Source organism: Cucurbita moschata, unplaced genomic scaffold (genome assembly GCF_002738365.1).
Source record: "Cucurbita moschata cultivar Rifu unplaced genomic scaffold, Cmos_1.0 Cmo_Scf00001, whole genome shotgun sequence".
In the NCBI taxonomy this organism is placed as follows: domain Eukaryota; kingdom Viridiplantae; phylum Streptophyta; class Magnoliopsida; order Cucurbitales; family Cucurbitaceae; genus Cucurbita; species Cucurbita moschata.
In genome coordinates, this window is record NW_019268517.1 from 2,406,512 (window position 1) to 2,417,358 (window position 10,847).

The 10,847-nt window shown below is 35.6% G+C and overlaps 1 protein-coding gene across 1 annotated transcript in view; it reads right to left on the minus strand.

Moving 5' to 3' along the window:
- Positions 1-587: 587 nt before the first annotated feature.
- LOC111442935 (kinesin-like protein KIN-UB) overlaps positions 588-10,847 on the minus strand; it is a 12,010-nt gene continuing 1,750 nt past the window's right edge. Inside the window, exons 2-19 of the mRNA XM_023080500.1 lie at positions 10,462-10,562; positions 9,734-9,856; positions 9,341-9,526; positions 8,941-9,162; positions 8,348-8,498; positions 7,194-7,343; positions 5,944-6,032; positions 5,572-5,775; positions 4,993-5,115; positions 4,334-4,465; positions 4,101-4,232; positions 3,622-3,760; positions 3,433-3,525; positions 2,673-2,798; positions 2,432-2,557; positions 1,767-1,910; positions 1,408-1,536; positions 588-1,296 (exon numbers count right to left, since the gene is read on the minus strand). Of these exons, the coding sequence (XP_022936268.1) occupies positions 1,136-1,296; positions 1,408-1,536; positions 1,767-1,910; positions 2,432-2,557; positions 2,673-2,798; positions 3,433-3,525; positions 3,622-3,760; positions 4,101-4,232; positions 4,334-4,465; positions 4,993-5,115; positions 5,572-5,775; positions 5,944-6,032; positions 7,194-7,343; positions 8,348-8,498; positions 8,941-9,162; positions 9,341-9,526; positions 9,734-9,856; positions 10,462-10,562 (2,531 nt within the window). The 3' untranslated portion in view covers positions 588-1,135. The remainder of the gene's footprint in view (positions 1,297-1,407; positions 1,537-1,766; positions 1,911-2,431; positions 2,558-2,672; positions 2,799-3,432; positions 3,526-3,621; positions 3,761-4,100; positions 4,233-4,333; positions 4,466-4,992; positions 5,116-5,571; positions 5,776-5,943; positions 6,033-7,193; positions 7,344-8,347; positions 8,499-8,940; positions 9,163-9,340; positions 9,527-9,733; positions 9,857-10,461; positions 10,563-10,847) is intronic.

Consider the following 10,847-nt stretch of genomic DNA (forward strand, 5'->3'; position numbering starts at 1 on the left):
TTTTTTTTTTTTTTTTTTTTTTTTTTTTTTTTTTTTTTTTTTTTTTTTTTTTTTTTTTTTTTTTTTTTTTACCATACCTAGTAAAACACTCGAGTCTTCTACGTAATAGAGTCAATTCAAGTATAGCTTTGTAAATAAAAAATCACTTGTTATCTTAAAGATCGATCCCCTATCATTGAAGTAAGACAACTTTAATTTAAACTAAGGTAACAAAGTAATGCTCTCAAATTATACCAACTTTCGAACATACCTAACTAGCAAATATAATGTAAGATCAACCAAAAAGTTAAACGTTCAAATTTTTATGTTCATATAATATAACTTTTTTTAATGTAAAATAAAGTTAAAATATAACTCGATAAGTATGCCGTGTAAGAGAGAGATGAGAATGACGCACAAATTAGCTGTTGGTTCTTCTCACCATTCCCTTAGCTCCAAGTCTTTTCTGCTTGTTTCAAATTACAAGATAGAAAAAGATTGCCAATAAACTGTCAAATATATAAACCAACAGTTCTTGGGGATCTTCATAATCAATTTAATGCCAGATTCTTAAACAAGCTAAGATAAAATAATAATAACAACAATAATAATAAATAAATAAATGTTTGGGCAATAATTGATTCCCCTGGCACCCACAGTATCTAGGGGTGGAAATTTTTCTCAAGGAATTTCCCAGTCTAAAAGGGGACAAAAAAGAATGAAATTTAAACAGTTTGCATTGCAGCAGATCAATTTATACAATATTCAATCCATATTCCCAATACTAAGTGGGTCCCAATTCAGGGGAGATTGGGACTCTCACTCTACAAAATTTTTGCCCTTTCTTTCTCTCTCTCTCTCTCTCTCTCTCTTCTATTCCAATAATTTCCCCATCCATACCAATCAAAGGCCTTTTTAATGCTTTAATCAATATGGAAGCTGCCCCCGGGATTAAGCATCCCCAGCCCATCTCATAGATACAACTAGAGTTTTTAAGAATGGAGTTCAACTTACCTGTGGTTTCATTCAGCAGGAAGACTTGAGAGAGAGAGAGAGAGATTGAGATGCAACCGTGATGATCATAGGAAGTTCTTCTTCGATCCAAGGCTGGGATGAATGAGAAAGAAATCCCAATAATATGTAGTTGGCAGAGTAATTAGCATTCAATTCTCAGCCTTCTCATTTCAGATCGAAAGACGGGACTGGAAGTCAGTGTTCGACGAGCAAGATTCCGTATATCCTCTCTGGAACAGTCGCGCGATATGCGAATTAACTCCCAAAGTGCACCTCCACTAATCATCTCCTTTGCATTTACTTCTAGAAAATTGGAAATTTAATGGCAGATTAGAACGGGATTTAAGTTTTGATGTAGCAGATTTATGATCATAATGATTATGAGAGGTTTAGAAAGAATGAAGCCTGACTAACCATGTTGTGCTAAATGGCATAAAGCAAGCTCGATATGGCGACGGATTGGTGCCACTTCATTGTTTGCATTTTGTATGATCCAAGGGAGACCTCCATCTTCTATCAAAAGAGATCTGCCGCTGTTCGTCCCTGAGATAAAGAGCAATTAATCTAACTAGCATTGTTCATCAACATTGACAACTATGTCGTTCCAGATGTTAGAAGATTATTGGGAAGGAGTTCCGTATTATTGGTATGAAGCCTTTTAAAGATGCCCAAAGCAAAGTCATGGGAGCTTATGCTCAAAGTGGACAATATCATATCATTGTGGAGAGTCGTGATTCCTAACACCAAAATCATTATTAAAATTGGGCATTTACCGTGACTAGCTGCTCGAGATTCGCATTTCGCAAAGTTTGCTACCCCACGAGCAACCTGAGAAAGAACATCTGGATGTCCACATCGCACCATTCCCAGCAAGGCTTTTAAACCACCTTCAGATCTCAGTTTCATCTGCAGTTTTTCTGGTAAAAAGTAGAGAGACAAAAACATATTTGGTTTATTGAAATGATATGATAACATAAGCCTGAAATTAACAAACAGATATAGTAAAAACTCCAAAGATTTAACTGGGGAAGTACATCAAACCGACTTCTCTCTCAACCCATGTTTCTCACCAACTTCGTCTCAAGAGTGGCAGATGAGTTATTATAATGATTATTGCCAGTTTTTATAGAAAACCATACCTTTATTGAGAAAAATAAAAGAATACGAGGACTATACAAATGGGATCATTTCTATTTTTATTTCAAATTAAGAAAATAGTGAGAATAATTCAAAGAATACAAGAACATACAAAGGGGATGGTTTCTATTTTAATTTGAAATTAAGAAAATAATATTAAAACAATCTCTATATATTGAGGGTTTAGATGAACAGGCAATGTTTGATCTTCCTCAATCTACCAATAGTGAACTGCGGGAAACAATTTCCTAAAGTAACTCATTGCTAGATACTGTCAACAGATCAAGTTCTATTTTCATACCATTGCCACATAAATTAGCAATGGCTCCAGCAACCATGCGCAGAGTCTGTGGGTCCTCAGCAGCATTGGCAGTCAATGACAGTAGACTGATTCCCCCTTCAGCCATTATTCGTTCTTGATTGGCTTCTGTTATGTCAATAAAGTAATACATAAATATATCAAAGCAAAGAAACTGAAATTAGGAAGCAACACACTCGATATGTTGCTGTCGGTAGGCAGAAAAATATGGATGAACATTTACCATTCATAGCAAGGTTGGCAATTGCACCGGCTGCTACTCTTCTAACCGTTTCATCCTCATAGCTTCTAAGAAGCATCAGTAATGAAATAAGACCACCTGCCTCAACGATCCTTTTTTGATTTGACTCTGCTAACCACAATGCCAAAAGGTACCATAAAACTCAGAAATAAAGGAAGGCATCGAGAGAAGAAACAATAATGTCATTGTAGAGCAGAAAATAGAAGTCTATTATTTATTTTTTTGTAAATATTCATCTTAATAAGAAACTGATCCATACATTGACATTACAAATGGATAAAAAAACGAGCATTTTTAGGGGTTAAGTGATTACAACCGTCTATAATAGCCAATGGCCAGTGATCACTGGACAAGAATATTTAGAAAGGTTAAGAACTCCAATCAAAGGCAACAAAAAGTAAGGACTTGTTTCAATCAAATTTCTCGCGCGCTTTAATATTTTGGCAGAAACAATCGAAAATTTCACTGATCAGCTACATGATTTTGCCTTTACTCAAAGAAAAAAATAACCATCAACAGGAACATCCCGAGAAAAGTCACTAAAAAGGGAGGAAATCTATTTAACATGAACTTGGATTTTCATTTTGACAAGAAAATTCAACTCCGATGGTGATAGACAAAGAAATTTCACAAAGCTTGCAAGTAACTATACATGCCAGCAACATGCATATCAGAGAATTCTTAGAAATAAAATCTGAAACATAGTGAACATGTAAGAAATATCCTTAAGAGCAAAACTTGCCTTCAGCTGCAAGATTGGCCAATACTTTAACAGCATGAATTCGTACATTGGCATCATCCGAGTCCAGCAAGGACAAGATTTTTTGCAAACCAACTGCCAAGGAGGCAAGACATAATAGAAATATAAAGAAATAAATGTAGAGGTGAGATTAACGTGAATGTCATACTATATAGCCAAATTCTTGGTTACCTTGTTCAAAGAGAGTGGCAACTGATGGCTTGTGTCCGCTCTTTGTTTCTTTGAGTTGAGAATGTCTAAATGGAGACATAGGAGCATCATAAGCAGAAAATCCGTTTTCAGCTCCACCCCTATCAAGACACCTTCTCATCTGCATGCCAGCACCAAAATCATTTTGTTTACGATTTATGACGTCATCAGCACATCTTTCTTTCAATGATTGCCCAAACTCCCGCCCCCACTTTAATTTTTATACACGGAAAGCAACTATCTTTTGGCGCACTTGGTTAAAGAACGAGACTATTACCTAAGCCTAGCGACTCAATAGTTCTAGAACTCAAAAACTTCCATCCAAAATGAAATATACAATCAACATTGTGCATGTTTTACGGTTAAAAATTGCAAGAGCATAAACTAGAGACTTGGGGATACGGAAAAAAGCAACCCTAGTTTCAACAAGAGAATGAAATTATTTTCTATGTCACCCATACCTGCTCAGCTTCGAGGGTCAGTTGCAACAATTGGCTTCGTAATATTATTACTTCTTCTTCAATTTTCTTTTTCTGAAGAGCCTCCTCCTCCATTAATTTAGTGAGTTTTACAGTATCAGGTTCATCACCTACCTATATACGCCATAAATCACATTTAGTTGCCATGTACCATGCATAGATGTTGACGGAAATCAAACGTAATTTTTGAAGTAATCCATTTATCAGATACACACATTTGGCTGCCTGTATAGCTCTAGCTGATGTCTAAGCCTGTTGACCTCCTCTTCAGCTGCCTTTCTCAGGTTTGCTTCATTTTCCAGCAACTTTTTGACTTCAACTTCTTCAGCAGCAGAAAAACAGCCCCCCTACATAATCCTCCAAAATCAATGTTTGAATGTCAGATAAGCATACTTAACCCAGAGAGACAACTTGTAGTTACCACATGAACTATGGTTGGGAGCATTCATACCATGGAGTAGCATAATTGTAAGTTGTAAGATTTCAAACCATTAAATTAGTGGATATCTTTTACAGCAGTAGAATTTGCATTCGGCTGCATTACAACTTATAAAAATGTGAATGACTAAAGTGATTCGACAGAATGCCTAGATAGTTATTTTGTGGATGATTTGGTTAGAAAGAAATGATAGAATTTTAAAGGACATTCCAAGAAATCTGAGAGAGATTTGCAAAATCGACAACATTCAAGCATACAAATAAAACGGGACTTTAACATATAAAAAATACCAAATGTAGTAGACAAATGTTAAAATGTTTAGAATCACGTAACCATATTTCCATATTTAAGAACATCGATTTTCTCTCTTTTGCCCTCATCAATGGTAAAAGGCTCCTACCGAAGAAAACTAACGTAAGAAATAGATAGTTTTACCTGTCCACTCCGTTTGTCACGGACAGAATCGTCATGATCAATCCTTGGCTGGTTCAAGACCAACTTCTCTTCCAATTTCTTGACAGTTTCCATATAATCCAGCTGGCATTTTTTACTTTCCTTCTACATAAGACATTAAATCATTTCAAATCATGAGAATTGCAAGGTCACGAAAGATTAAAAAAAAACAAAACAAAACAATTCCAGTTGTCAGAAAATAGAAGAGAACTTAAATGAGACCGCTTATTGAAAAATGTTTTGAGAACTGACAAAAAACGGGAACAGAACTATCCTAAATAAGTCGAAAGCATTATTAACATTTCTATCTCTTTAGAAATTAAGAAGCAAGAGAAAGAACATGTAATTAAAAAAATTACAAGCCAGAACAGTGGTTACATGCTCAGTGATTAAACATGTAATAAGGGTCCCACAACCCCTCAGTCAAAATCAAGAAACTAGCAGTTCGCCTTTGGAAAGGAATAAAGAATTTCAATCTTTTAATAAGGACTTGATTGACCAGCAAAATAGTTGAAAGGTTGTAAAACACGATACTTCAAGCTCCTATGAAAGTAAACAAACCTCCAAGGCATCAGCAAAATTTCTCTCAGCCTCAGATATGCGGTTTTGTGCTTCTAGATGTATCTTTTCCAATTCATCTTCAAAAGCTTTCTGTTGTCTTTCATTTTCAGCAATCAGTTTGTCCAGCTGTACTTCAAGCTTCCTGGACAAACTTTTATAATCAAATTCTTCTTTTATTTTCAACATATTCTCCACCTTCATAGCCTGTAACAGAAGAAGCAATTAAAATTATTTCGTCATGTAGTAATAAATAGATTTTTCACATAATGAGGATAGGAACAAGTGAAAAGAGATGCTCCAACAAAAAATATTGAAGAAAAATAGTCTGTAATGTGAACCATATTGTCAACTTAGAAAATTCAAGAGCATCACCCTTTGGCCGAACAGAATGGTACTAGAAGTCTCTCCTCGATGACGTGGAGATGGACCAATTGTCACAATCAAAGAAGTTCTTGCTGAACCTGTTTTACATAAATAGTGACTTTAAAAGAGAGTAGGCAGTAAGAGTAACAATCTAGCAACATTTTTCCCCTGACTAAAAAAATACAACTTCCACATCCACTAAGGTTCATGAAAAGTACAGAAGAGGGCAACTAAAATGGGGGCAGCAAAGCCAAGTCTGAGAACTTCTAAAAGTGTCGCCACCATTAGTTGACACAAGATCAGAAAATGAGATTATAATAGAGATGTTCCGATAGGAACCGAACATGGGTGAAGCAAGAGACAAGTACTCCTACAAAATTGATAACATTTTGTTTCATTCATTCACAGTGGCCCCGCACTTTCTGCACCAAGTCATTAGTACTAATACTTTGAATTCAAACTACCAAAAGAAACTGGTAGGAAGCAAACTCGCAATTGAAAATCAAGAAAATGGGGAGCTAAACTGTATTACAATATCAAAGGAAAATACTAAGGTTTACTAAACTCTGAAGAGGCTTAACTCTCTCAAAAATAATCCCAAGATATACACTAACCATCATTATCTCCTTGTCTGACAAACTAACCAGCTAATTACTAGTATGCACTTTATAATATCTCTAATAATTATCTTACTACAAACCGAGCATTACCCAAAATACACCTTGCCTTCAAAGTGTGGGGTAAAGATGGTGCTTGAATATAGCGAAGATTTGTCAATTCCATGGCAGACAGGGAAAAGATAGTTTAAGGACAACTTGGCCTATTCCATTACAACTGACATAATGTGAAATCAACTGATTGACTCTTTAAGAGTATCTGTTGCAATTATGTTCTAGAAGGTTCTTCATTTTAATTTACTCAACAACTGGGAGCAATACTTCAGAGAAATTTTGTTTCATTTCTGTCCTTTTTTTTTTCTCTTTCAGAAGGTAATCATATTTTTTTCATTTCCGTTTCCTTTTGTTATTGGTATATATTAAAATACTAGGATTTAATATCTTTTCCAATTTTCCTTTCATTGATCAAAACACTCTCAACCATTTCAAACTTCCAGAAGAAGGTTGGAACATGCAATGCTATATTCAATTCTTTTCCCCTACGCTGAAGAACACACGCATGTCCATCTCCAGCTTTCAGTAGGAATGAGTCATAAATTACTATTATAGAGAAAATAGAAGTCCGTGACCTGTAAATCTTACCTCCAAATGAATCTCTGAGCAATCTCGTAAGTTTGGAATCTCGTATTGGAACATGAGCACTATTTTCTGCCAAAGCATTTATGCATTTTCCTAGAGCACTAAGTGATAGATTAATATACTTAGCTTCCTCCAACAGATGCCCCTCACTCCCTGCAAGAAAAGAACAGAGATAGGAAGATTTCAAACGAATAAGTTATTGTGCGCAGCTGTTAAAAACATTATCTATGAATCAAACTAAAATCAGTGAATTAAATTCTAATACATATTTATATCAATATAATGTAATTAATTTAACATAATAAATTACAAAACAATAAATTGACGTGGAAACTATGGCACTCTTTGGCTCTTAATCTGTCCCCCAAAGATAATATTTAGCCATTTCTAAGTAGACCAAGCTTAGAAGAAGGTTGAAGCCTTGAGGGTCAATACTCTTTTTTCATTTTTGGGCAAAATTCACATAGGTTTGAACCTACGACTTGAAGTAGAAATTTTTATCCACTGGGAAATGAGTATCAATGCCATTAAAGGCACTATTATGTGGACTATGATTAGAAAGAAATCAAATAATTTTTAAGGAAAATGTGGTGAGTGGGAATAGAGTGTAGCCTTAGCTCAATTTGTAACTGTTGTTAAATTTAATTAATTCTAACTGGAAATGCATTTATGTAAAAATCCCATAAGAGAACTTTTACAAATCATTGAAAAGTCTCTTGCTTCAGAAAAAGCTATCAAATCACCATAACTTTCTTTACCCTGATTACTCAAAGCTCCCACAAACAAGGTTAAGAGGATATTCCTCAATGAATAACTTTCTTAACCAAATATGATCCTCTATGTTCCATCCGTACGGTGCTGAGATGCATCCTTTTTTAACATACGTCTTCTCTCACCATTAACCCGATAGAAGAAAACATTTTTTTCCCACTAGGAACATGCTTTATCAAAAATTAAAAATCAACAGAAGCTTTCCCTTTTTGTTTATAATACACCGTATAATTAAATAATAATCAACAGCAACACCTGATATTTATTCCAACTACGCCGCTCACAGAAGATTATTAAAGCATTATCTAAGCCAACAAAAGAAAATTCGTACAAGATTTCAGAGTACAAATCTGTTACTGTCCCTGGAGAGTGGAGAGGGAACATACCTGACTTGTGAATACGCTCTGATCCTGCCAAATCCACTACAACCAGCTTGCTCTTTCGAATAAGTGGCCTGAAAGGTCTACCTAACTCTGAAGGCTCACCCTCTTCATTTGACAGAACCTCTTCCCTTACAACAGATCTTTTAACATGTACCTGCACTACAGCATTGATATATTTGAATTATCAAGAATCCACAAATTTTCTGTAAGGTATTGCCTTTCAATACATTGATATTCAAAGGAAAGAACATTTTCCCCAAGGCAATATAAACTCCCAGCCGATTAGAGAGGTCTGTTAAACTCTCTCTTTCCTCAGTCAAGCAAAATTACTTACAAAAAGCATAAGAAGAAAAGAAACAACCAAAACCACAGTCTACATACTACCCTCAATTCTCCCACAATCGTTGCACCTTAAGTGGTCCCTCTAAAACGTTTTCTAACTAACTGGTCGGAGGTGTATTGACACACTTGCCCCAATGATAATATTTCGTATTGGGGGCCTAAAAGTTTCATTCCTGATAATTAAATTGTATAAAATGAAATATTAATTTGCAGTCACATAAGGTTGTATAAACAGTAGGATGCTAATTATTCACCATCAGAATTGCATGGCTACGAGAAGACTCTGTATTCAACTTTGTATTGGCAGCAACCCGATGGGCCTCCCCCACACGTAGTAACTCTAGAAAGCTGCTTTGGTTCCTGATTTCCACTACAGTTGCCCCAGGTACGGAAACATCACCAGTTTTTGGATCTTCCACAAATGGAATATTGTCATTTGCTGGATCAAGCAAGTCTTGTAGAGTCTCCATATAGAGCTAAACAACAGAAGCCCAAAAATATGATAGTAAGTCATTTGCAAAGAAGCAAAAGACCTGCGTAAATTAAAAGACTGGAGCTCCAACGAAGTATGAAGGAAATATAATTCAGAGAATCAATAGTGTTAAACGGCATGAACACACAATCTATGTACTACTTTGTCCAGTGGATTAGCACCTGTAGGTAAGAGACTGAAACTGAATCTGTTTCAGGTGATACATCAGCTAAAATATCCTCCATTGCACGGACCATAATGCCACGATCAGATGTATCTTCATCCCCTAATCGTCCAAGTGTAAATGTCTTCCCCGTACCAGTTTGGCCATAAGCCATCACGGTCCCATTATAACCATCTAGAACACTCTAAAAAATAGAGCAGATAACCATCAGAAGAAAATGAACTAAAATATTACCTTACACTGCAGGAGCGTAAAATATGCCGTGCTAGTGTGGGTCATACATTATCATACAGTCAGACCAGATGAATCATAAAAAACACTACTATGTCGCATGAAATGTATCTGGTTCCCAACACCAATAAAACAAAATAATATTTCAAGCATAACGCACCTCCACCACTGGTTTTGCAACCACTTCATACACACGCTTCTGTGATGCAGATTCAGTAAGCACCTCATCAAATTCATATGTATCAGAATCCCAATTGTTTTTTCTAAGTTTCAATCTTTTAAGCTGCCATGAAGTAACAAAATAAGGTCAATGTCGAATGATATAATATGAAAAGAAAGAGTTCATTTTGAAGCTTCCAATGTATTCTGTTTCCATCATAATTTATCTCATTTTATTAAATCCATTTCCAATATTTCAGAATTCAAATTCAATACATTGTTGTTGGAAGTAATCTTGCGGCATTCCAACCTGATACGGATCCCTACCTCCCACAACCGACCCATCATTTCTCAAGCTGATTTATTCTCCAAAGTACTACTACCAGCAAGTGAATCAAATTAATTCAATTAAACATACGAGCATCATGTTTTTCCTAATCTCCTAATAGTAGAATTGCTCCATTGTTCTGCTCAAGCCTGACTAAGGATGAAATAGAATTTTCAATTTCAGAGCGATAAGCAAATTTAACTTATGAATTTTCAAACTATGAGCTGATAGAGATTGTTGAATGATTCTTAACATACAACCAAGAAAAGACTGCTAATTAACACATTTGCATCCAAAAGACCACCCAGGGGAAATTAATATAAAACACAAAAAATAAGAGGTGAGGGAGAATCAGTCTATAGTGTTTGAATGGAACAAAAAACAACAATAATAATATTAACCTCTGGCTGCAGTTCCACACAATCAGCAAAATCTGCATCTGCCAACCGCTCTTCTGCATTTCGGGGTCGCAATCTCACAGCCACTCGAACTCTTCCTGGCACTGACCAAATCATATAAAACAAGGAAGAAAATAACAAAGGTTTGATCATTGCACACTACATATGGAAAAGAGGGAGAGAGAAAAAAGTAAAAAGAGTTTCCATAAAGCAAAACTTAAATCTCAAGTGAACAAACGTCCGATTTTCAGAAATCCTCCTTCTAATTCATCCTAACGTACTGAATGCACCAACGTTGTAAGTACATCAATCTCGATTTATCGAACCAGGATACATAAAACCACAATCGGAGTAACAAACTACATACTAGAGGGGGGGGGGGGGGGAAA